General features: G+C 32.8%; 1 protein-coding gene across 1 annotated transcript in view; it reads left to right on the forward strand.

Annotated features, from left to right (window-relative positions):
• Window positions 1-299: 299 nt before the first annotated feature.
• Window positions 300-27,920, forward strand: part of spidey — a 30,531-nt gene continuing 2,910 nt past the window's right edge. Inside the window, exons 1-4 of the mRNA XM_065363523.1 lie at window positions 300-873; window positions 19,758-19,804; window positions 20,062-20,137; window positions 25,284-25,621. Of these exons, the coding sequence (XP_065219595.1) occupies window positions 732-873; window positions 19,758-19,804; window positions 20,062-20,137; window positions 25,284-25,621 (603 nt within the window). The 5' untranslated portion in view covers window positions 300-731. The remainder of the gene's footprint in view (window positions 874-19,757; window positions 19,805-20,061; window positions 20,138-25,283; window positions 25,622-27,920) is intronic.

Genomic DNA, 27,920 nt, shown 5'->3' on the forward strand with positions numbered 1-27,920 from the left:
AAAAATTAGTCACACACTGGTGTAAAATTCAACTTGTATAAAATTTAATTTTCAGCCTTGCCAAGCCCCAAGTTGCCAATTTCCACCACATATTAGAATAAAAAAATTTTCCAATCCGACCACGTGACTTTGCCACTATTCCTGAAGTGAAAAGCCGCTACTGCGAGCAATTTTGAAACAAGTGCGCCGGCGTAAGGAACCTAGCACGTGTAAGGCAGAAACGTAAGGGGGAGGATGGCAACCGCGAGAGGCGAGACCCGAATCGTGTGGCTAAGCTCGTAAGCTTCGTAACGTACTCGGTAATAACCATCGTAAAGTTAAACTTGCCATTGTCAAGGCTCAATGTACAATCGGTGTGCGTTTATCAGCATGCGCATTTGAAGACCGTCGATAACGTTATAACGTTTGATAACCTAAATTACTACACGGCACGCCGTTGGCTGCGAACTCTACGCGTATTGTTGAAAATCGTTAACGTTCTCGCAGTCATTTCATTTCGCTAGTCATCCGTCATCGGAGTTTTTCTTTCTCATTATCGAACATTGAATATAGTGAATACACTACTGCGAACGAGCTGAGCGGTCACTGACTGCCATTTCTTCGATATACGACGATTGTTGAATTGAATTGTTATTTCGTATTTCCGATTCCGACTTTCTCCCTTTTGTGTAAATTTTAAATCGTATTGTTTTCCATTTCGGACGTCGTCTCTCTTTCGATCGAGTGTAACCATGTTGGATTTCATAAGCACCGTTTGTACCCTCATCGTTTCCGTCCAGGTGCTGAAAATTGTTTACAATTTTCTCTACAATCAAGTCATAGCACCAGCGATCGCCGGTAATCCTGATTTAAAGAAGATGGGAAAATGGGCCGGTAAGTACCTAACCTACCTAACTTATTCGATCGATACTTTTCTATATAAGTAAGCTGTAAATTTTGACTCGAAATTCGCCGGTGGTGAGACCACGTTGCTTGACGTTGATTTCCGGCGCGATAAGTTGTGTTATTTTTTTTCATCGTGTGTTTTTTCGATGACCAATTTCTTCAGCAGATGAAAATTTCATGGTGTTTTATTCGCGAAAAATTCTGCCCATCGAGCCAAGTTGACGATTTTCTGACCAAAACTTTTTTTTTAATTCTAAAAATTTTTAAACGCCCCCAAATAATAAACTCGTTGCATCAAAAAACATCGTTTTTAGTTCACTCAAAATACAAATCTTCGAAAGTTGTCGCTCTGGCTTCGCTTGGACCTGTCCTTATTTTTTTTTCGAAATCAACTTTCTTTTAAAAAAACATCGTTTTTAGGCCTCTCGAAATCGAGTTTTCATCAACTTTCGCTCTTGCTTCGCTCGGGCCAATTTGTTTCGTGTTTTAAAATTTTTAAAAATTCACAATTGGGTGCCCAAAAATTCAAAACAGAAAATGAAGATTTTCATAATTCATCTCAATAATGATATCGGTCGGTAAAATTTGTATTTTATCCCTACGTATATCGGTCGGAAAATTTTCAGTTGAACCCCCTCCCCCTCCCCTCGCCTTTTCAAAAAACCTCTGTACAGTTTAGTTTCGTTCCTTAGAAATGGGGCCAAATTGTATATGTCTGGACCCACATTGGTTTTCGACGGCCATATTATTAATACCCCCCCCCTCAACACCTCTAATTTCGGGGGGGGCGAGTCGCCAGGTAAATGAGGGAATTTTTTCAGATTTTAATCAATATCTTAACACTTGGTGAGCTTGAAAAATGAAACGAAAGGCCTCAGATAAAGGTAATGAAGTAATGATGAAGAATTTTCTATCACACAAGTCGACTTATACTCGTACAATGTACATTCAAAATTCATTTTTTTTGAGGAGTGAGAGGGAGGCAAATCATGTTTGCTCAGGACCCGTTTAGACTCTAGTCTTCCTCTTCTCTCCCTCCCCTCCCCCTCTAAACATGAAATTTCAAACGAGCAGGACTTTTAGCAGTATTTTTCTTCATCAAATTTTCCTATTTTTGTGAAAATAAGGGTGAGGGGGGGAAGGGTCAAAATTTCAAATCGTTCGAGTCAATATTTGAGTACCTACGTAGTTTTTTTTTGTTCCACGAGAACTAGAAAAATGAGAGAAAATGAAAAATATAAAATTCTAAAAAGATGCATAGAAAATTTCAGTTTGATTTTAAAAATTAAAAATATCAGAATTGTAATTTTGGCAAAAATCAGCACTTTTAGTGGCAGAAAATGTTTCCAAATGTTTCATTTTGAGGAAGGGGAGAACGGAATTAATTATTCAAATCTATTTTTTTTTAATTTTCAAAGATAAGGAACTAGAAAAGGTGAGGAAAACTTTAAACAATTTCAAGACGAAGAGAATAAATGGAAAAATTTGAAATTTGATTGAAAAAATCGAGAACCCAAGAGCTCTGTTACAATTTTGAAAAATGGAAACTTTTTTGCAAGAAATTTTTTCAAATGTTTCAGTCTGGGGAAGGGGGGAGTAGAATTTATTCGAGTTGAAATTTTTCCGAGTACTTATTTTAAAAAATTCAAAATTCTGAAACAATAGAATAACAAATGAAAAATTTTGAAAATTTAAAAAAAAACGAAAGAAGCAGAAGTTTAAGCAGTATTTTTCTTCATCAAATTCTCCTATTTTTGTGAAAATGAGGAGAAGTGGGGAGGAGAGGGGGGGTCAAAATTCCAAGTCATTCATGTCAATATTTGTGTAGATTTTAAAAATTTGAAATAGAACAGTCATCTTTTTGTATTTTTTTTCTGCAAAAAAGCAGACTTTTTTTCATGCAATTAGAATTTTTCAATTTTCAAAGAAAACCAGAAAAAATGCGAGAAAAATTCAAAATTTTGGGAAACTGAAGTTCGAAATTTGGCTGGAAAATTTGAAAAAGTAGAATTATTGTAATTTTGACAAAACCAATATTTTCGGTGGTAGGACATGTTTCCAAATGTTTTATTTTTGGGAAGGGGAGAGAAGACTTTATTCGATTCGATTTTCTTTAATTTTAATTTTCAAAGAGAAGGAACTAGAAAAGGTGAGGAAAAATTTAAACAATTTCAAGATGAAGAGAATTCCGGAGTTTTCCATCACTTGGGAAGAAAGCCATTTGCCTCTGCATAGCACTAAAAAATTTTGAATTCATTTCCAAAGGAAATCCCATTTTCCCAGTTTCGTTTCTCATCAATATAGAGGAAGCCACTTGCCTCTGTTTCAGATTGTCTCAATCAAATGAAGCAATTCGAAGGAGAGAGGGAATCATTTTCCAACAAAAAATTCCACAAACTGTTCAAATCAGTATTTCTTTCTATAATCTCCGAGAAAATGAAAAAATTTGCGAATTTTGCAATTAAAAATATCAATTCTTTCAGTTCGAACTTTATTTTTCTGAAATGCAAATCATCTGAATGCTAGAAATACCTCCACTCCTCAATCCTCATATCTTTTCACCTCTCCCTTTCAGATTAACGAGCTCCAATCATCTCGTATTTTTATACCTATTTACAAACTTTGCAACAATTCAGAAAAAGAATTTCATCAGAATTAAAACCGTAACCTCTTATCAAATATTCGTCATTTTCATTATCAAATGACGCGATTTTGCGATTTCAAAAGAGGGAAATCAGGGAGAAAATTTTTTCAACGACATGAGTTTGTTGATTGCATTTATTCAGTATCTAATCAAAAGTATTTTGATGAGCTCCTTGACCAACAAATTTTTGAAATGCTCTCCCCATAAACATTGGTTTCTCTTATGTACAAAAAAAAACGTTTGAAAAATTGTTGCAGAGAGAAAAACGAACCTAAATTTTGTGTAGCATTAATTGGTAGTTGAGCCCGAACACGGACACGTTCACTTATACGTATTTACGAGTAAATGACAAATTAATGACACTTTCTATTTTTAAATTCAATTATTTGAATAAGTACGACACACAAACGGAACTAAAAAAGCAAAAAATAGGCGAGAGTTTTTTTCAAAAATTTACTCGAATTAACCAATAAAAAACTTCTTATCCTCCTTAGGAAACTTTTAGTAACGAAAAAATTTGCCAAGGAAAATTCCACTCCGCAGCTGTAACTTGTTTATCAACCAACTCCAAGCTCAAAAAAAGATAAAAAGCCTTCGAAATAAAAATGTTTTATTACCTACTTGAAAAAAATAGATTCTCGGGTGAAAAAAAAAACGTTTTCGCAAATGTCGTCACGTTTCACTTTCTAAATTTTTATGTGAAAAGAAGCTTTAAAAAATTGAATTTATCTTACAAAACGAGACAATGTATGTACATGTACAATGTACATTGCTTGTACAATGTACATGGAAGGAAAAGGAAACCATATTTTTATCGTAAATGATTTTTCTTTTCAAAATGCATTGTATGTACAAATTTCTAATCGTGTGGTGATTTCGTTTATGACTCTGCTGTTTGACAAGGTCACAGTTTACCCCATAAAAGTGCAACGATAACGCCTGGGATAATTAGGATAAGGCTTGGGGCGAATATACCAAAAAATATGTAACAAGAAGGAAATTTCAGGTAAAAAAACACACTGATGAGGATATCACAAGGTTTTTAAAACAGAGATTCAGAGATCTGGCAATAAACACTGCGCCCCCCCCCCGCTACAAAAAAATTAAATTTTAATAAAAAACACCATTTTAGAGTAGATTAGATTTGATTTTTCGATTCTAGAGAATTTTTACTCGATTAATAATCACTATTTTCCATCAAAAACGTGAATACATTACTCATTCAGAAAGTCGAAATTTTTTCTCTGAAAGTAATAGAAATGTAATTCCTAAATTATCAACTCCCCCCCCCCCCTCTTCTCATCAAATCAAATCTCACCATTCCCAACCAATGAAGCCTTCAATAAGATTTCTAAATTCACAGCGTACATTTTTGAAATTACTTTGAAGACGTGAAAATTAATTATTCAGGCAGCTGGAAATCAAGTTCGAAAACATTGAAAGAGTAAAAATATCAGTTTCTGTTTCGGTTTCCGTATTTTTTTCCTTCAATTTTTCATTAATTTAATATTGAAAAAAAAAACTTGGACCAAAACTCAGTTTCTTAGTTATTATTTCAGTTCCAGTTACTCGTATAGAGTGCCTTCTATGTCTGATGTTGAGACTGTGTAAATTGAAAACCCAAAAACTGAACCGATGAAACTAAAAACTTTTAAAACTAGAAAAAACTGGTCTAGTTTTGCAAAATGCAATCTAAAAAAAAATGACCAAAAAATGTTGATGAAAAAAATTACGATTTTTGCCATTTTGATAAAAAAGCAAAACTTTTTGGAAAATTGTGACCAAAAAAATTGTTTCCCAAAATTTTGGCAAAAAACAAGACCTTTGGAAATTTTGCTCAAGAAACAGTCGCAATTTCGGCCAAAAAGCCAAATTTTTTGCTTAATTAAGTATGATGAAAAAACTAACAATTTTTGAAATTTTGGCAGAAAAAACAAAACTTTTTAAAAATTGTGGACAAAAACAAATTTTTCTCAAAATTTAGGCACAAAGACTTTTGGAAATTATGCTTAAAAACAGGCTATTGCGAATATACAAATTTTTACAGAAATCGGATTTTTCGCAATTTTGGCTGAAAAACGAAAATTTCCGGCTCAATTTTGACGAAAAAACTGATGATTTTTGCAATTTTGAAAACAACGCTTTATAGAAATTGTGACCAAAAAAAAATGTTTCTCAAAATTTAGTCAAAAAACAAGACTTCTGGAAATTTTGATATTTTGGTAACTTTAATAAAAGACTCGAAAACAGCAGATTTACTTGTCATAAAAAAGCAAGACTTTCAGAAACTTTTGACCAAAATGAAAAGCTTTTTCTGAAATTTTGACAAAAAAAATTATACTCTGGAAATTTCGTCCAAAAATTGGTCTCTATTATACCCACAATTTTTGCCAAAATCGGATTTTTTGCAATTTTACCCTAAAAGCGAAATTTTTTGCTTAATTTTGATTAAAAAACTATCGATTTTTGCAATTTTGACAAAAAAGCAAAACTTTTCTGGAAAATTGTAGCCAAACAAAAATATTTTCCTAAAATGTAGACAAAAAACGAAACTTTTGGAAATTTTGTTCAAGAAACAAGCTTCTTCAGCAATTTTGACAAGACCTAGGTATAGGGATTTTTTGGACCATTTTTTACAAAAAAGTAAAAATATTCGCAATTTTGGCTAAAAAGAAGTAAGATATGTATTGTTTGTAATTCTGATTTTATAAAAAGATTCATTTGTCATAAAAAAGCGAGACTTTCAGGTAAAAATTTTGATTAAAAGAAAATCTTTTTCTGCAATTTTGGCATAAAAAACTAGACTCTGCTTATTTTGACTAACAAAAATTGTTCTCTAATTATACAAAAAAAAAAAAATTATTTTTTGCAATTTTGGCCAAAAAGCGAAATTTGTTGCTCAAATTTGATGAAAAAACTAATGATTTTTTGGAAATTGATTGTGACCAAAAAAAATTTTCTCATCTCGAAATTTTGGCAAAAAACGTGACTTATGGAAATTTTGCTCAAACAGGTTTTTTTGGCAACTTTGACAAAACATAATAGGGTCTTTTCAACAATCGTTTACAAAAAAAAGTAGAATTAGTCGCAATTTTGGCCAAAAAATTAAGATATTTTGGTTTCCTGGGATCATATTTTTTCCCCAAAATTATTGATTTTAAATTTCAAAAAATAGCCATAAAGTATTTTTATTTTTAAAAAATGACAATTTATAAATTTTTAAAAATTTGTCAAAAATCCAAAAATGAAACCCTCATTTTGACTGAAGCTCTTCTGCAGCAGATTTTGAAACGTTTCTCTCTCAAAAAATCGTACTTTCTTTGAAATCGAATCAATGCACAATACACCTCAAATTACATAACGAACAATGCTTCATCGTAAATCTAGGTAGGGACCTAAAATAGCCATCCAATATTACACACGTGATTAAACTTATTATTAATTTATATTCGATGTGCTTGTCACCTGTGATCAATTTCTGCCAAATTACGTTTCAAGTATTCAAGTCTTCTTCTACCTATACGATACTTCGACACGTTTCTATAATGAAAGTGATACAATTTTTAAATGATGAAATCCCTCTCTATAAATATACCTACTATTTTATTGTTCATCATAATTCAAACACAATGCATTTCTCAAAATACGAGTAGCTTCGAAAATCACCTAATTTCCACGACGAACGTCCAACGATACAAATGGAATATTTTTTTTCTCACATATAGTCAATAAACCTAGCACTTATATTAAGAATCGTACACTTATACGAGTATTTTTTCAAAAATAATTATCATCTTCGAATTAGTATGCACACGCAGAAAGGTAGGTAGGCTATTGTTATATTACACCTACCTACACCTTACCTATAAGTAGAGCTACGTAGAATTTTTAACGCTCGCTTTGAAAGAAAAAATACCAGTTTTGTAAAGTGCAAGCGAGTTTATAGTGTTTTTTTTTCTTTCTTTCGTCGATAACAAGCGTTATTAATTGCTTTATTTTTCGTTATAAATTTCAACGAGGATAAATCGATGAAAATAATTATAACAAGGTTATTTCAAAGGCGCTCGAGTTTCACTTCAACTTTGATTTTTGACGCCAGTTTATATACGATCTTGTAGGCAGACTGGCAGACCCATTCAGTTTCCCAAACCCACTTGTCATTTTTGAGAAAAAAATTCCCCTTCAAAAATCAAAATTAAATTTTTTTAATTCGAGAAAAAAAATTTCAAACTCGACAAAAATTACTCCAGCTGAAAAAAATAGTCAAATTTTGAAACAAAATTCGTACGTAAAAAAGATCGATTCGCGTACGTAAAAAAAAACCACTCATCATCGAGTCGAGTGCATTAATCTCTGGAACTCGATTCGTCAGCCAAACACACCGCACGACTGCAGGTATTCCATTCATCGTGGTATTAAAACCGGTTCCAACAAATCAGGAAGGCGCATGTAGTGCAAAAAATTGTATCATCGAATTTACACATTCGGTTGGAAATTTGTCAAGGTCACGTAGTAGTAATTTTTCCCTTCTTTAACACGTTGTTGCAAACGTCATTTTTTAACGGAATTCCGATATAATAAAAACTAGTTTTTCTATTATTTATTTTTTCTCTTTCTCTCTGTCTTTCGTTATGTATTATTTTAATCAACCTAGACTCCTCGGTTTTGCTAGAGACTAGACAATGTTTTCCGCGTTATTTTTAACATTGAATTTATTATACTTTATTCTCTTTCTCTCTCCCATATTATTGTGTTCGTGCTTTTACGTACAATTAGCTCGAGCTAGAACTGTCTAAGTGTATAATACGCGGGTTAGAGTTCAAATGCTAAATACGATACGATGACGTAGTATGAAGTTCACACACAAAAATTACAAGCAAGGTGAGCTACTTTCGGCCGCGATCTACTTGTCGTTCTTATAACGTTGTTTTCCGTTTAATGAGACATTATACGCGACATTAGCCCCACACTCCGGTAAATGACAATCGTCAAATGTTTGGAATTTTAGAATACCATTACCTATACCTATACCTACCTATTTGAGTATTTCCGAAGTCTGAACCTGGTATTTGTTTTGATTTGCTAATATTTACTACGAAAATACCATCAACAGAGACAGACTGCACAGCAGTGAATATTGTTGTTAGTAACTTTCTCATTTCCAATTGTGTATGATCAATTAAAGGCGTTATACTAATTGATTACGTAAAGGATACGATACAGCTATCGAGTAATAGGGCGATGATGGATAAATTTAGATATCCTTAATCGAAAATATTCGCCAAAATTATACTTAAAACCTATTTTTATTTTTAATTACATGTTTTAAATGGGCGTTGTAAGTATGAAAACAGATTTCCAGGAAACTAAAATTCTATCGATTTGGAGCTCGAGCTCGAATCCTCCTATTTAGTTTATTTTTAAGAGTATCATGCGTCAGAGATACTAAGCTAATAGCCCGAGGTATTGAAATTCAGTCTGTACATTACGAATGGGGAAAATTCGTGGTTTCCTGGATAGGTTAGGTACTTTTTCTAGTGGGATGGAATGGAACCTCTGAACAGCAAATAAGTGACCATCTGTGGGATTGGGTAGGATTGACAATGATGATGTAGAATAGAATTCTTCAGAACACGAAGTCATTCTGTATTTCCCAAGATGGTTTCGTTCGGTGAATCACTTCGTACCATCTTTCCTTCTTTATTTTCACGGAAGACCTTTTTTTTCATTTTTTAAAAATCCTTATCTCTTTTACAAATAAAATAATTATAATCATACAGTGAATTTTTCGAACATTGAACTTCAAGATCTGCTTCAAATTACCGAACTCAATACAAACCAGTTCATCTACATATAAACAGAGGAGAGGAGGGATATTTGGAATATTCCTACATTAGGGACCATTTTACCAGAGAACCATTTTCTTCAAATTCTGTTCACTTTTCAGACCAATTTTTCAAAGTTTTCGAAATATCTTTGCATATTATTTAGATGAAAAAAAAAGCTCAGGGAGAGGGGGTGAGATTGCATAATTACATCATTGTTTAGACCCAACAGACCATTTTAACCCCCCCCCCCTTCTCCATCTGTTCGAGGAAAAACATCAAAAAAGTGAAAAGGAGTATTTAGTAGAAATGAATGAATATTCGATAGCTTTCGATTTTTGAAAGAACAGAAGAATTTCAACAAATTTTTGAAAGATACAGATCTACAGCATCAAAAAAAAAAACCTGAAAATTGGATTCAAGAATTTGAAAAACGCGAAGAAAATGATTATAAAAATTGAAACAATCTTGAAAATTAAAAAAATACAGTAAAAATTGAAAATTAGAAAATGAAAAAAATGACATTTTATTTTGTTGTCAGGGCATTTTTATAGCTCTGAAAAAATTGTTTTAAAAAGTGAAAACACGAAAAAAAAGAGGACCGACTTTTCTTTAAATAAAAATCTTTTACAAACAAATTGATTCACTTTTTTTGAAACATTTTGTACAGTAATTATTGATCTGTTTAAGTAGAATCGAATCGAATCATTTACGAACGATGTGCGATTAAATAAATTGATTGATTTCTTGGGGAGTCGATCGCAAACGGATCAATTACCTCATACCTGTAATTATAAACACCCCAAAAAAATTAATTTACGATTGATTCGGTTTTTGTGAAACTATTGCACAGAAATTGATCTCTTTTCAAGCGAAGTGAATCAAATCGAATCGAATCAAATGATTCATAATTCACAACCAATTGGCGATTGAACAAACTGACGGATTTATAAGTGAATCATTCGCGAACGAGTTGATCAATAGTTACTGAATCATTCGCGAACGAATCAATTCATTTACTCAATTTTTGATGAATCATTCGTGAACGGATCGATTCGTATAAGTGACTCGTTCGCGAACGAATCGGTTCATTTACTCAATTTTTGGTGAATCATTCACGAACGAATTGATTAATTTACTCAATTTTCGATGAATCATTCGCGAACGAATCGATTCGTTCAATTGACTTGTTCGCGAACGAATCGATTCATTTACTCAATTTTTAGTGAATCATTCGCGAACGAATTGAATCATTTTTTGTGAATCATTCGCGAACGAATTCATTCGTATAAGTGACTCGTTCGCGAACAAATTGATTCATTTACTCAATTTTTGATGAATCATTTGCGAACGAATCGATTCATTTACTCAATTTTTAGTGAATCATTCGCGAACGAATTGAATCATTTTTTGTGAATCATTCGCAAACGAATTCATTCGTATAAGTGACTCGTTCGCGAACGAATTGATTCATTTACTCAATTTTTGATGAATCATTTGCGAACGAATCGATTCATTTACTCAATTTTTAGTGAATCATTCGCGAACGAATTGAATCATTTTTTGTGAATCATTCGCGAACGAATTCATTCGTATAAGTGACTCGTTCGCGAACGAATTGATTCATTTACTCAATTTTCGATTAAGCATTCGCGAACGAATCGATTCGTATAAGTGACTCGTTCGCGAACAAATCGATACATTTACTCAATTTTTGATCAATCATTCACAAACGAATTGAATCATTTTTTGTAAATCACTCGCGAACGAATCGATTCGTATAAGCGACTCGTTCGCGAACGAATCGATTCATTTACTCAATTTTTGATGAGTCATTCCTCGAACGAATTGAAAAATTTTTAGTGACTCGTTCGCGAACGAATCGATTCGTTTAATTGACTTGTTCGCGAGCGAATCGATTCATTTACTCAATTATTTGTGAATCATTCACGCACGAATTGAATCATTTTTTGTGAATCATTCGCGAACGAATTCATTCGTATTAGGGACTCATTCGCGAACGAATTGATTCGTAAATTAAAGAATTGATCGATTCGTTGGCGAATGGTTCTTTCAAAAAATTGATCAATTTGTTCATGAATGATTCACCAAAAATTATTGAGGGTCGTATTAGTTCTTTGTATGAATCGTGCAATCCTAGAGAGATTTTAAGTTTCATCGAAATCGGTTCAGCCGTTTTCTAGGTAATGAGTTTTAAAAAATGTTGAAAAAAAAATTTGTCGCTCGATAAACTTGGAAGCTTTGAGCTTTTGGAACATCATGATGATGATGATGATGGCGAAAACACGAAAAAAATTATAAAAACAATAAGTAAAGATGTTGAAAAAAATGAAACAAACCACTTTATCCATAAACAGTGGAGAGAGAGGGGATCGTTGTAATATTCGTACTTCGAGGACCATTTTACCAGAGAATCGTTTTCCTCAAGGTTCAAATTCTGTTCACTTTTCAGACCAATTTGTCAAAGTTCTCGAAATATCTTTGCATATTCTTTAGATGAAAAAAAGCAGTGGGGGGAGTGGGGGTGAGATTACATAATTACATCAGTGTTTAGGACCAGGAGGCAATTTTAACCCCCTTCCTCTCCTAAAAATTGAAAAACACAAAATGATCCAAAAAATGAAATTTTTGTTGTCAGGACAATATTTTTATAGCACTGAAAAAATTGTTTTAAAAAATAAAAACACGAAAAAAATTATAAAAACAACGTTTTCTAAAACGGTCTACAAAAGAAGGGGCCTGTGATGAAAGGAACTCCCTTTTTTTTTACTTCTCAAAATACTAATTTTCGAGAGCTTTTGCCCTCGCTGTTTTCTTTTTCAAAATTGAAATTTCTAAAAAAAAATATCACTCAACTTTTAAAGTGAAAAAGTGAACTTCTCGCATAAAAGTATCGTTTTCATGCCTTGTTTTCTTTTCTTTTTCAAAATTAACATCCTAAAAAAAAAAACTTTCAAATTCCGAAATTTCAAAAGCTAAAAAATAAACTCCTTGCGAAAAAAGCATCGTTTTTAGTGCTCTCAAAATACAAATTTTCAAAAATTTTCGTCCTCGCTTTGCTTGGGTCTGTTTCGCCCTTTTTTTTCCAAAATCAACTTCCTAAATTAGTCCTTTCAAAATACAAATTTTTAGATTCTGGTTTTAAAATTAAAAAATTCATATTTGTGCTTTTAAAAATCCAAAGCACAAAATGAAAATAAATTGGCAAAATTGGAATATTTTTCCCTCCCTAACTCGGTAAGTTTTCAGTAAAGCCCTCTACCCCTATCTCTCACAGAAACTTTTCTTTACAGTTTCGTTCCCAGAAATGGGGTCGAATTATATTTGCTCCGAGGCCTCATTGGCTCTTGACGACCCTACATAGCTCCTGGTTCCGCCGTTTAAGGCAAAAAATACAAAAACATTGCTCTAATCATTCGAAAAAAATGTGGAAAATTTCTTGTTTGGAATTGAATAGATTTAAACACTTTTCTAAAATTTAAAAAACAATTGAGAAAATTAAAGCAAATTAACAACAAAAAAAAAAATTTCAGAATTGGAGAAAAAAATTTGAAAAAGTATAAAACAAAATTTTCAGAAAAAAAAACTCAACAAATCGTGCTAAAATAAGTATGTTATCATTTTGAATTTTGATATTTTGTTACGATAAAAATGCCAAATAAAATTTGTCAATCCTTTCGAAATCGAAATTTCAGTTCAATTAACCTCTCACTTACATAAACGAGATCAAGTTAAACAACCATAAAACCAGAATTTTCGAAGAAAAAAAAACACCACGTGTACCTATATTCTTCATTATTCATTACCCAAGTTTCAGTTTCAAAGAAAATCTGCCTGCCACTCGGCGTGGAATCGAATTTAATTAATTAACAGTTACTAAATCAACTCGGTCGAATTTTTCTCATTAATGTAAGTTTATAAACTTGATTTTCCATACAGCTCTGGCTCTCGAATCTACCTACGTATCAAGGTAGCGAACCAGCTACACACACACATTTGAAAGAAATCAAACAACAGGTTTATTAAAAAAAAAAGCACCAAGTTACGTATGGTACGAGTATATTCGGTTATTAAAAATTATAGTGCATCGAATGGTTTTATTACAAAGTTTGGATTATAAAATACGAGTAAAAATTTCCTATGGCTTAATTTGGTGGTAAGCATCAAAATACGATTTTTTTTTAGCCAATAATGACCTTCGTTTATAATTTTTTTTCGCTCGAATTATGAAACTAGGATTATAATACACGAACACAATTAAACCTATTCGCAGGATGTGAAAAAATTAACATGTTTTTTACCAATACGAACCAACCCAGCTAATTATCTAGCATGTTGTAGATATATGTATAGGTGTATTTGAAATTCGTTACTAGGAAAAAATTTGAGCAAAAAATGACTTTAATAATAATTTACATGTGAAGTGATGTGAGTTATTTTGGAAAAGATTGACGTAAAGATAGCAGGTAGGTAGGTAATAGATACGTGGAAGTTACTACAGTCAGCTATAGGTAGGTATATAGTTGTACGAGAACCTACGACTCAAAAAAGGGAATTAGATAATAGTGTAAAAATGACCACGCGGAAATTTCTGCCACATGGTTTCAAAATGATGAATTTTCTTGATAAAACATGTCTTTCACGTGTTAACATCGTACGTGAATTTAAACCGTTATGAACGACCTTCTATGTGGAGTCCAAATCTAACATATTTATTTCAACAGTCAGCTCGACCACTGTTGACATGAGCAAAACCCCAAAAATGAAAACCAAATCCTCATAGCTAAGCATTGAATAATATATACGACACAGGTAGTTGAAATGAAAAATAATAAACCTACGCGACAATATCATACTTATCATTATCAATAAATGAATCATACTCTACAAGTTCACCGAGAGCCAAACAGGTAGACAAAAAAATGAGCGGAAACCGCCAAAGCTGATTAATACTCTAGGTTTTATGGGTATATGTGTAGTAGATGTTGATACATAAAAGTCTGGAAAATTTCTCTCCGTTTTTAATTTTACCCAAGGTGCACACTTTATTTTTTCGTGTGGTTGATATATGTACCTACTACCTACCTACGTTTATTATTGAAATTCCTCCAGTTGTATTGGATAGGTTTAGGTACGTAGGTATCTGGTTTATTTGTTTACCATTTTTAAGTTGTGTTGTTATAAGTATATACGAGGTACCACGACATCCTCATTGTAAACAAAAATCATGGTTGAGATTTTCTCACAATGGAAAAAATCTTTTTCGAGAATGAGTATGTGAACCTACAGTTATATGTACCTAAAGTACTGGGTGGAAATTTTATGGAGAACGTGTAATTAAACTTATTACGTGTGCGAACTGGGAACTGTTCTTTTAGACGTGTATACGAAGGAGGTAGAGGTCCTTATAAGTTGCCCACATGAAATTACAAGTAGATATAATAATTCAGGTATATAGGTATGTTAATCTGAAATGCCATCTTTCTATTATTCTTGAAAATTATTTGCTTTCCTGATACGTAAATACGTTCAGTGATCTTATTTTCGAAATTTTCGCGAGGTCAATGAATTTTTTCCACAAAGTTTTCTCAAGTGTTTTTCTCAAAGTTACTCCGAGACCAGATTTCCACAGAAAAAAAATAATAATCACTGATGAACAAACTTTTTAATTTTTTTCATTCTTTTTGAAAAAACTTTGTCAATACGTATTGAAAAAAAGTTATCAATTTTTTGACATTTTCAACAAAACGAAATACCAAAAAATTCAAAATTATAACCTATTCGTGGTAACTAACTGATTTTTTTTGTTGAAAAAATCACTACTTTTATCATTACCTGTTTTCAACCAAATTTTTAGAAAACTCTTCACTCGACCTAAACCTCCCCCCCCCCCTCCAACACAGAAATGAAAAAATAACAAAATCAAATTTTTCACAGGAGAATTTTCAAGAAAATTGAAATAGGAAACAAATTTGTATCGCGCAAAGTATTTCTTAATTGAGGGGTTCCATGGAAAAGGGGCCTTGGTCAATTATTTTTTGTTTTTTTTTTTAATTTTTACAATTCTGAATGTATTTGAATTTTTTTTTTTTTTATTAATTCCACCATACTCACAATCAGTAATATTAAAGTGATCAGCTTCCATGAAAAAAAAAAAAAAAAAAAAACGAATTGGAAAATGTTTGCTTACCAATAGAAAAAACTTGTCAAGTCCATTTTTGAACTTGTAAAAATTGGAGAAAAAATTGACGAAGGCCCCTTTTCCATGAAGCCCCCCAATTTTAATCAATTTTTTCAATAATTTGACGGTTTTTGTTACGAGTTTAAATTTTTTCACTACCTTTCGGACCACATTTACTACTTTTTCATTACTCTCACTAACCCATTTTAAAAATCACCACTTTTTCACTACTTTCACTACCTGTTAGATACCCTGCATTTTGAAGGGGAAAAAACGACGCTCAAGTTAATTTGGACGGTTTTTAGACCACTTTTTAGGAAATCTGAGGGTCATATCCATGTCAACTCGACCAAAAAAAGGCGATTTTGAAAGTCATGTCTTTCGATTTCGCTCAAATTTTTTTTACAATATCTACCCACTCAGTAAGTAAGAAAGCCGAAATCAGTTTGGTTCCAGCCCCCTCAGGGGGTGGGTGGGGGGGGCTTCCATTATTTTCACATTGTCTCGAGGTACTCAACTTCAGCAGCCCATTCCTCCACAACTATGATACTTTGATCAAAACTGATTTCACAGTTCGAAAGGGCATTGAATTTTGAACTTTTCAAGTATTTTGAAATTTTCAAAATTTGAAAGTTCAAATTTCAAAATGGCGCTGTAAGTGGGAGCTACCATTTAAAATTTTGAAAAAATTTTCATAGATGTACATTTTGATACTTTTTCGAAATATTTAGGTTTCGAGATGGAACTCTTGACGGAGGGGGAGCACCCCCACCCCCAATTTTGGGTGAAACTTTCAAAAAAAAAATCTGGGGCATGTGATATATCGAATTGTATGTTTTCGGCGACGCTGAACACGAATATGACGTCAGATTTTTGATAGGACCCCATCCACGGCCCCCAGCACCTCCTCAAAGGGGGTAAAAGTTCAAAAAAGCAATGAAATAGTAAGTTTTTGGTGACGCTGAACACGAATATGACGTCAGATTTGTGATTGGACCCGTCCACGGCCCCCAGCACCTCTCCAAAAGGGGTGACCCCCCCCAAAATGGTTACATTCGTATGACACATGGAATAGTAGGTTTTCGATATCGCTGAACACGAATATTGCCTTAGTTTTTCGAATCCACCTCACCCATGGCCTCCAGAACCTCCCCCAATGGGTAAAAGTCCAAAAAAATTGTTTGGGGCCGTGGATGGGGTCCAATCACAAATCTGACGTCATATTCGTGTTCAGCGTCACCAAAAACATACTATTCCATGTGTCACACGAACAAAACGCTTTTTTGAACTTTTACCCCCTTTGAGGAGGTGCTGGGGGCCGTGGATGGGGTCCTATCCAAAATCTGACGTCGTATTCGTGTTCAGCGTCGCCGAAAACATAGAATTCGATATATCACATGCCCCACATTTTCTTTTGAAAGTTTCACCCAAAATTGGTGTTGGGGGTGCTCCCCCTCCGTCAAGAGTTCCATCTCGAAACCTAAATATTTCGAAAAAGTATCAAAATGTACATCTATGGAAATTTTTTCAAAATTTTAAATGGTAGCTCCCACTTACAGCGCCATTCTGAAATTTGAACTTTCAAATTGAAAGTTCAACTTTCATGTTTTGAAAATTTCAAAATACTTGAAAAGTTCAAAATTCAATGCCCTTTCGAACTGTGAAATCAGTTTTGATCAAAGTATCATAGTTGTGGAGGAATGGGCTGCTGAAGTTGAGTACCTCGAGACAATGTGAAAATAATGGAAGCACCTCCACCCGCTTCCTGAGGGGGCTGGGACCAAACTGATTGCGGCTTTCTTACTTACTGGGTGGGTAGATATTGTGAAAAAAATTTGAGCGAAATCGAAGGACATGACTCAAAAACGTTGGTTGAGTTGACATGGAATGCCCCTGCAATTTCCGAAATATACCCTAAGGCTTCAGAACAGCCTGAAACCACCTCCAATCAACTCAGCGTATTAAAAATTGGGTACTTAGTAAATTTCATTTTGACATCATAATTGGGTAATTTTCAAAAATCTGCAAGGGTGCTCCAAAACTACCACTCGAAATGATTCGAAACCGTTTCTGATCGATTTGGAAGGTCGAAAACGAGGCACACGTCAAATTTCAGCTTTCTTGGTCTATTTGGTAAAATTTTAATTTTTTCCCCCCATGTTGAACCCAAGTTTGATTCTTCAAAAATCCATTAAAAATAAAAATCGTTTGTGAACTCAAAAATTTAATCTATACTGTTTCCAAATTCGTATTCGAAAAATCATATCACCTCGATTCAAACCGCCGATGGACAATTATTATTTTAGCTAATTTTCAAATTCCGTAATTTTAGAATTTTTTTTTTTTTGATTTGCCATTGAAAATAAAAGTTTACAGGTCTAGAAGTGACTTTTTTTTCATAAGGATTATAAAATTACTTAGGTACTTATTCTCGTACGCGAGTTCATATTCTAGTAACATTTTAGGAAGGAAATTTGTACTCACCTGAAACAAAGAAAAATTATGGTGGATTAGTTAGTTATAAAATTATTGAGCAATCAACAATATTTACGTACAATAATAATGGTCGAAAGCCAAAGTAAAAATTCTGACGATTTCCATATTTAATAAAGAGCCAGAAATGAATATTCACAAAGAAAATATCATAAAAATTGCGTAAAATTTATTGTGAAAATCACTCAAAAGTATCAAATTGATGGACCTCAGAAAACGACCAAAATCTGAGAAAATGTCTCATTTTTAGGTTTGCACAGACTGCTTAGGTCATAGAAAAATATCGAGAATTAATCGGAAATTCTTAAAATTGAATGGTGATTTGGCAAAACTGCAGAAAGTGTTATGAAATTTTTCAAATTAACCCCCTCCCCATCCTTCCCAAACAATTGAAAATCATCACAATTTGATCATGGTATCTATCGGATTTTTTTTTTCGAAAAAATCACTACCTACTTTATTCATTTGGTACCTTTTTTCAACCAAATTTTCAGAAAGCTCTCTACTCGACACCCCCCCCCCCCCACCCTCACCAACATACAAAACATGAACAAAGTGAAAATTTTCAAAAAAATTGAAATTGGTAATGCATTTTTTCATTTTTTTTACTACCTTTTTGACTAAATTCACTACGTTTTCATTACTTTCACTACTTTTTAGATACCCTGCTACTTTAGCATGATTTGTTGAATTTTTTCCCCTTCATTTTCCAATGTTTTTATTTCACCTTGTAATAAATTATAAACAGTAAACACCCTAAAAAAATTTCCTGATAGGTATACCTACCTAAACTCACATTTTTCGTTTTATTCTTTTTCAATTCTCAAAAAAGTACCTAACTCTGTACAAAAAAGGCAAATTTTCAAAAATTTACTGCTAGGGGCCTTCTGCATCTTTTTTTCAACATTTTCCCGCCAAAATGCATGGTTTAGGGAGTACTTTGAAAGCCCCCCCCCCGAAAAAAATCACCATTTCCAATGCACAGTTTGGTAATGAAAAAAAAAGGGTTGCTAAACATTTTAATTAACCAAAGCATCTGTTTAAAAAAGAAAAATTTATGAAACGAGAGAGCCTTCTTGGGCGAATCAAAATAAGCAGAAAATTTTAAACGTCTTTAAATTACCGCCCTCCCCCCATCCCTTTTCTGGAAACTGCATCGAACCATGAAACGTAATTTTCACAAATCAAGTGTCTACTTTAATATTTTGAGAAATAGCTGCATATTGCAAGAACCGTTTTCCAAAATTGAAATTTTGATTTATTACTTAGTCGAGATTTTTTTCATAAGTTTTTCCTTCAAATTTTCAAGGTGATACGAACCGGCGTTTAAGACATACTGAATAGTTGTACGGAAAAATTACGAAAAGCTGCGAGAAAATCAGAAATTGACGAAATTTGTTGTTTTTACGATCCAACGAATTATAATTGCTCGTTAAAAATTTTTACAGGCTTTTGTAAGCATGCATTTTACAACGGAAAAAAATGGTTTATTTGATATAATTTTCCAATAGCTCACGTCCTACATAATTATACCTACTCGTCTCCTAAGTAAATTTTGTGTAATAACGTGAGCAAAAAGATCAACAATTTTATTTCAGTTATTGAAATTTTATTATACCCTACCTTAAGTTACCTATACAATGTGCCAGTAATAATTATCAAAGCAATGTTTATACGTAACATTATTAATAATGATTTTTTTTTTCAGTAATCACTGGTGCCACTGATGGTGTTGGAAAAGCTTACGCCGAAGCTGTAAGTATTCGAATCATTTTTTTAATGTGTAAAGACTATGAAAGTGTGCAATGAGCATACTTAATGATGAATTCATTAATTTTACACCATTTTTAAAAAAATACTTAATTGCAGTAAAATGCAAATAAAAATATGCAGAACTAAAAAATAAAAAAAAAAATACTTAATCATAATCAAAATACTCGTAAAAGACTTGCCCGTGTGATTTTAGCAAAAATTAATTTCAACGTATTTTTTTTTTCTATGTCGCTGTTTAGTTAGCTCAGAAAGGAATGGACATTGTGCTGATTAGCAGATCCGTAGAAAAATTGGAAAATGTGGCGTTAGAATTACGTAAGTATGATTTTCACCGATTATATACACTTCGAGCAATTTGGCAACGTGTAGAAAAGTATATACTCGTAATATTTTCCATTCCCATTGTCTTCACATAATACCTACCTAGACTTAAAGATAGAAGAACAGAAACACCTATTCAGAAATTTTCTTCTTCCAATATAAAACCTATTAGGCATTTTCATTCCTACTCCCACGACACTCGATATGATTGAAAATATAAACTCAAAAACACCACAAAAATCAGATAACATCGATTGGTATTCATTCCCTTGTAAAATTTGCAACTCTTATACCGCAGCAAATTAATACTTATCTCTTCATACCTACATATTTGGCGTATGCGTCTAAAATTACACGTGTTCTCAACGTTTAAATACCCCAATGCAGCGAATAGTAATGTTTTCACGTTTCAAGTTAAATTGAAAAGTCAACAATAATCTATTACGAGGTTGAAATTGCTTCATCAGTTTTATGCAAATAAAAGCTGTATACTTATTGTGTGTATTGAAAAATAATGCTGTTAATTTGGCAACATTACGACTTAAAAAAACTTCGGCAGTTTAGTCTTCAAATAGCGTAAACTGTTAACTCGACTCGTTTTACCAATTTTTTTTTCTTTTTCAATTCATTGTGTGTGGAATGTGGATTAGTTATTTCCTCTTTACTGCGTTAGTTAGATTTACGTTTGTAGGTAGAGAAGTATACGTACAACGTACACAATATACAACATTACTTCTATTGTATTCACGTCGAATCACTCTTTGGGATGTGGATCATAAAAAATAATAAACGATTTTATACGTGAATAGATCGACGTATGTTTCGAAGAAAGACCAATACGAAAAGCTGCAAATTAAATTTAGATAGGTGCAGGTTTGAACAAAACACCTTGACCATGAAAACAAAAATACCTACTCAAATTTTATTCCATCGTAAAGCTTGAGACTTTTATTGTTTTACAATTTTTCACAAGTCTGTTCGAGTTGGGTGTACAAAAATGAATAAGATTTATTTATATTTTTTTTATTACCAATGATGTTGATTGACATTGAACGGGTTTAATGAATTCGGAAGTGATACGTACTACTCGTATTCTTGCGAATACACCATCTAGATGTGATTTCCTTTTCCATATCTAGTTTACCTATCTTGCGATAGTTATTAGATTGCTATACAATTTTACCCTTAAAAGGGAAAAGCTCTTGAATCGAGGCATTGGTATCTTGATACTTCAACACGACAACCAACACAATTTAGGTACCCTCTTTCTTCAAAAATAAATTTCTAAAATATAAATTGAGAATATTTCTCGCTCAAAATTTCTCAAATTTTTTAATCACCGATATCTGGGGGGGGGGGGATATGCTGTGTTTGTGACGTACGTACTATGTTTAAATTCTAAACCAACACGTAAAATGAAAAAAAAAAAGAAAGCAAATTTCAAATCAAAACTCAAAAAAATCACCGAAAACACATCTAAGTATCAAAAAATCAGAAACTAAAAATTATTGAAAAGCTCCAAAACTGAAGTTTCAAGGTGAAATCTCAACTGTTGATAACGACCGAGCTCAAAAGTAGATCACTTCTTGAAAATTTGAAAAAAAATTGCTCAGTAAGTCTGTTTTTCAACTCTATTGTCAACAAACTAATTTTTAAAATGGGACCTCAACACTTCAACACCCCGAGAAAACACAAAAGCATCCAATCATAATGAATTAATGAACATCCAACAAAACAAAAAAAAAACGTTCGAGGATTTAAAAGTTTTTCAAAGTGTTGAAGATCAATCTAATTAATTAAAACAAAAATTGATTTGTTTGGCTAGTATCCTGTTTTTGACCCATCACATCGGAAAGTGAGCTTTTCAAACCATTCTGAAGCTTCAGATAAATTTTTGAATCATTCAGTTTTCAAAAAATTCCATTAAAAGAGCTCTACCCCCCCCCCCTCATTCAATAGATTCAGAAGCAAATTTCCAGAATCTTCAATCGTGTTTTAAAATTTTCGTTTGTCTCCAAATTCAAATTTAAAAAAATAAATAAATACATAAATAAAATCAAAATCACTGAACGAATTCATGAACACAGCAGTTTTAGTTTTTTGGCATTAAAATTTCATTTTGGTTATTTTTTTATAAATTGATTTTTCAAAAACTGAAAACCCCAAAAATTGGCAGAAAGAAAATCTCTACAAAAGTTTGAAGCTTTCAACAATTGATTTGGAAGGCCAAGAATCGATATAATCTCAATTGGATCAAATTTTGAATTTTCAAAAATTTGCCTAATAAATTTGAAAAATGAAAATTCAGTATTAGAAAATTATTATTTTCATCCTTGGGACCGTATTAACTTGTTTAAAAGTCGGATGATGACCCTGAATTTTAGATTGATCCCTCGACGAAGTTATGAAGAGTATCGAAAAATGTCACAAAATTTCATTCAACCCCCCCCCCCTCCTACCCACCTCCCTCGTGTTTTAAAGGTGTACTCGTATTTGAAAAAAAAAAATTGATAACTTTGAAATTTTTCCAACAATATAATTAATTACTAAAATTGGAACCTTCTCAATAGAACTTGAACATTATAAATCCTGATTCAAGAAATCCCTCCTCCCCTCCTCAAGGTTCTGAAAAGAAGCATAATTCTGAATTTTGACAAAAATTGGAGACACCTTGAGTGGAGAAAGACTACCCAGAAAAATTTTGAGCTTACTTGCTATAGAGAAGGCTGAGCCAGAAGATCTCAAAGTGGGGTGCTTTTTTGAAGAAAAAAAAAAGATTTTTCCCACTTTTGGGTTCTAATTTTCATTGTTCTTGACGCCTTCAAACTCCAGTCGAAAATATTTCTCGAGTAATTCTCATCTCAACAGTTGAAAAGCCGTCAATACTTACCAACTTGCTCATCTTTTCATAAGACAGGGTGTTTACCAAATCCAAAAAACAAAATTTCGCACGATAAATCACTTTTTTTTTGGTAGAAAAAGATGGAAGTGCAAAAATCTTTCTAACACAGTTTTTCTTCATTGATTATTTTTTTTTCATTTTAAAATCCTTTCGGAATTTCGTACATTTTTGACAGTTTTTCGTACTTTTGTAAATCTTTCTCCAATTTCGCACTTTTTTTCTTTCGTAAATTTGTAGTTTTTTCGGCCAGTAAGTAGACACCCTGAAAGAAAAGGGGGAGACTGGATTTGAATTTTGATTCAATTTCTATACCTGAACTTTCGTAACTCTCTTTTCTCTCCATTTTCAAATTCGAATAAGAACTTTAAAATTTCAACTTCCAAAAAAAAACTTTTCAAAACCCTAAACTTAGAAAAAATTTGTAAAGCGACAGTGATTTTATTTTTTAAAGACTTCTCTTCATCTATACTCAGTAAAGCCCCAAAACATTAGGATGAGAACCCAACTCGACGTAATTTTGAGACTCCTATCAAGCCATTTTGTCCTTTGCAAGTTCAAGCAATTTGATATTTTGGTACAAATTCGCAATAAATCAAAACCTAAATTTTTCATTCTTCTTTAAATCGTCTTCCGCATCCCAATTTTATCTCATAATTTGAATCCTTTCTTTACAAAATAGGTATCTCAACTCGTAGAAAAATTTTAAAATCGAACAAAGTTAAATTTAAAGACCATGCAAAAAATCATCAACATCCAAAATTTCAGTTTTTGAAGCGCATTTTTCGATTTTTTGGGGAATCTTTGAAAATAAAAAAGTTATGGGCCGAAAATATGACAAAAATCAAAATTTTACTTAACTGACCTAAGAAGCTGAAATTTGGTACTGTATATGCCCTATTTTCAGCCTCCCGAATTGATTGCGAATGGTTTTGAACCGTTTTGGGGAGTTTTGGAGCCTCCAAAAGCAGAGTTTTGAATGTTGGATACCTAAAATTGACTTCATACCTCAATTATTACAACATTCTGAGTGGACTGAAGATGGTTTCAAGTCGTTCTCCAATCATATTTTGGCAAATAATTTCTAAAACTCATCGCTGGAAAAATAATACAGTTTCGAACCGACAGACACCAATTTTGGAAAAATGGTGTTTAGGTCAGGCGCTGAACGTGTCAATGTTAATTTTGGCAATTTTATGGCACTTTTTGAAAATCTGAAATTTTTAAAATATGGCTAGAGGCTCTAGAACGGCTTAAAAACCCTCCTCCAATCGACTCAACATGCTGTAATTGTCGTAAAAAATAAATTTAAATTTTCAAAAATGTACTGGAGGCTCCGGAAGTGTTCAAAATGGTTTGAAATCGTTTACATTCCATTCGTATGGGTCATAAATAGGGTACATACCTACTAAATTTCAGTTTTCTACTTCAAATTGATAAAATTTATCATTTTTTTTTACATTTCTTTTATGGTTCTTCAAAGTTCAATTTTCAAAGTCGCCGAAAATCGAAAAATGATTTTAGCACTTGAAATTTTGGCTAATGATTTATTTTTGCACGTTCTTTCAATTTAGCTTGATCCTATCTTCTTTTTTATAATTTTCATGTAGAGCGTCGAGCTAATCCGAAATTAATAATATCTTCTTACCTACTTATACTGGAAGTCTTCTGCAGTCTCTCATCTGGATACTAAACCATTATGTTCATAACACAAAGGACCTGAAACATATTAAAAACAAATATTTATTTTAAAAAAATATTATGCTAAAATTTAATGAATCACCTGCTGTAAGCTTTCAATGAAAATTGTACGAAAATTTTCCATGGAAATTTATTCTAAAGAGAATGGTATTTCATCAAATCATAATTGATAATTTTTCCCATCTGTTCTTGAACTCGAAATTTGACGTCTCAAGTCATTAAATAATATTAAACATTCAACTCATTAACGTTTCCTTTATACCTACCTATTCTCAAAATTTCGAATAAATCACAGTTTTCCAAATACTTTCACCCAAATTCTAAAACTATAGGTACTTTCGTTTGTCTTCAATAATTTCTCTACCTATATAACTTCGCCAGAAATTCAAAATATCATTTTTTCTCTCAAAAAAGTTGCAATCCTCCTCATCCTCTCCTTCATGGACAACCCCTTGAAACCAAACACATCAAATCAGCCTCCAGAAATCACTACCTTTGTAATTTCACCTTGACTGATGCAATTTTTACAATTTTTTACAGAAGAAAAATACAAAGTCGAAACGAAAATCATCGAAGCCGATTTCTCCGAAGGCAATAAAATCTACTCGAATATCGAAAAAGAACTCTACGGATTAGATATCGGCGTCCTGGTCAACAACGTAGGAGTCAGTTACCCATACCCAGATTACTTTTTGGAACTCAAAGGCAAAGAGAAAATATACTACGATATCATCCAGTGCAATATCGTCTCTGTACTCGCAATGTGCCAAATCGTGATGCCTGGTATGGTCGAGAGGAAGAAAGGCGTCGTTATAAATATATCTTCGGCTACTGCATTGTTCCCGAGTCCACTTTTGGCTGTATATGGATCATCGAAAGTAAGCTTAAGCACCTATTCTACTATACGTAGCTCTACCGAAATAATAATACCTATCGAGTGTTCGATTGTATGTTGTATTGTGTTGCTACCTCTCATCACTCGCACTTTCGTTTTCACTGACTGACACGATTCGGAAAATTTTCTTCGTCTTCGAATACCTACCTACCTACCTAAAAACTAACAACGCTTTAACGTGTCGAAGGACACGGATCGCGATAGACGAAAATTACCATAAAGTGTTCTATACTATTTTATGGCCCGGCGTCGCTGAAAAAGACATGGCTTGATAGATACCAAATCAGTCATGGGATTTGTACAACGCAACGTGTATTGTGTATCTAATTTGTAAACAAAACAATTCGATCATTTTTACACAATTGGCAGCTCGGTTTGGATTCGCTGTTTGGGTAATATCGCGATAATAGTGTACTATTAAACGAGATCATTAAGGTTCGTTTAATTAGTTAGGTAGGTATGGACAAATATAATCAAACTCGTCGATTTTTCGAAACCTTCCACGAGGTTTGAAATTTTCCAGCCTCGATTAAAATACTGACAACGTTAATGAGAAGTAATGCTGGAAACTTTTATACGGAATTTTAGAACTTATCGGCTACCTATTGTACTTTAATGATGGCCAAATGGGTGTTGATGGGATTTTTTAGACGTTCGGATTAATTATGGTGTCGGTTTCTGTGAAGATTTTTTCCCCTAAATGTTTTGATCTGGGTACTCGAAGGTGGAAAACTTGATTCAGGATGAAGAAATGAGGTTTTGAAGTCAAATTAAAAATTTCTCAACACATCTCGAATCACATTGAGTGATTTTTTTTCTCAAAGTTGTGCTCAGAAAGGAACCCCTTGAGCAAAATTTCAGCAGCTTGAATTTGATTTTCCAATTTTTGACGAATTTTTGAAAATTTTAAATTGACTATTTTCGTACTTTTATGCTTTTTTTTTTTTTTTTTTTTTGAAAAATAAATTAGTCTTGAAACTAATGTGTAGGTATCAACTCACTCGAACTGAATTTCAAGACTTTCGGTCATTCTGGAAACTCCAGCGTGATTTTTAATTTCTCCAGAAAGCATGAAAATCAATTTGAGCAGCCCAAAATTGAATTATGGCCTATTCTCAATAAGGAATCGTTTATCCTCATTTGAACCGACCTTCAGCCGGACACCTCGAGCATGTTTTTTGATCAGTATTCTCCAGTTAATTACCTAGATCATCAAAAATATCCTAGTCAAAAAAACGTTCTCGAGATATCCGCTTGGAAATTCGGCCAAATACGGATGAACTCGTTAAATAGGTCGAGAATGAGTCACAACTCGAAATCTATCTGCCTAAACTAATTTCCACCTTTTCTAGACAAATTTTAAAATCCTGGAAAAATCGAAAATCATGCTGGAGGCTCCAGCATGACTCAAAACAGTGAAATTCGGGTTTGAAGGATTGGTTTAAAGAAGAGACCAAGTAATTCGTGCAAATTTCAAGAATTTTACTTTCAAAAAGAGAATTTTTGATTAAGGTGAATTTTTTTCTCAAGTATTTTGCACAAGAGAAAAAAACACACTCGAAGGGTCCGCCTGGAAATTGGGCCTAATGCAGATGAAATCACTAAATAGGTCGAATAAAAGAAACAAAACTATTTTCAGCAATCAAAATTGATTTTCACGTCCTCTGGAGAAATATTAAAATTCTGGAAAAATCGAAAATCATGCTGGAGGCTCCAGAATAATTCAAAATTATAAAATTCAGATTTGAGAAGTTGGTTTCAGACGAGACAAAATCATTCGCGCTAATTTCAAAAAATATTTTTTCCAAAAGAGAATTTCAGATTTTTTGATTTTTTTTTCTCAATGTTCTGGACAGAAAAACACATTTGAGGAGTCCACAACTCAGAAATCGGTCCAAATGTAGACCAACTCGTTAAGTGGGTCCAGAATAAGCCAACGCTAAACTCAGAGTCAATTTACTTACCTTCTGGAAAAAATTAAAAATTCTGGAGAATTTGAAAATCGTGCTGGAGGCTCCAGAATTACTCAAAATAATGAAATTTGAATTTGGGAGATTGGTCATAGATGAGAATAAGATACAACTCAATTTTCAGTAGTCAAAATTAATTTTCACATCTTCTGGAGAAATTTTAAAATTCTGAAAAAATCGAAAATCATGCTGGAGGCTCCAGAATGATTCAAAATTATAAAATTCAGATTTGAGAAGCTGGTATCAGACAAGACAAAATTATTCGTGCTAATTTCAAACATTTTTCTCTCGAACAGAGAATTTCAGATTTTT

Source organism: Planococcus citri, chromosome 4 (assembly GCF_950023065.1).
Source record: "Planococcus citri chromosome 4, ihPlaCitr1.1, whole genome shotgun sequence".
NCBI lineage: Eukaryota > Metazoa > Arthropoda > Insecta > Hemiptera > Pseudococcidae > Planococcus > Planococcus citri.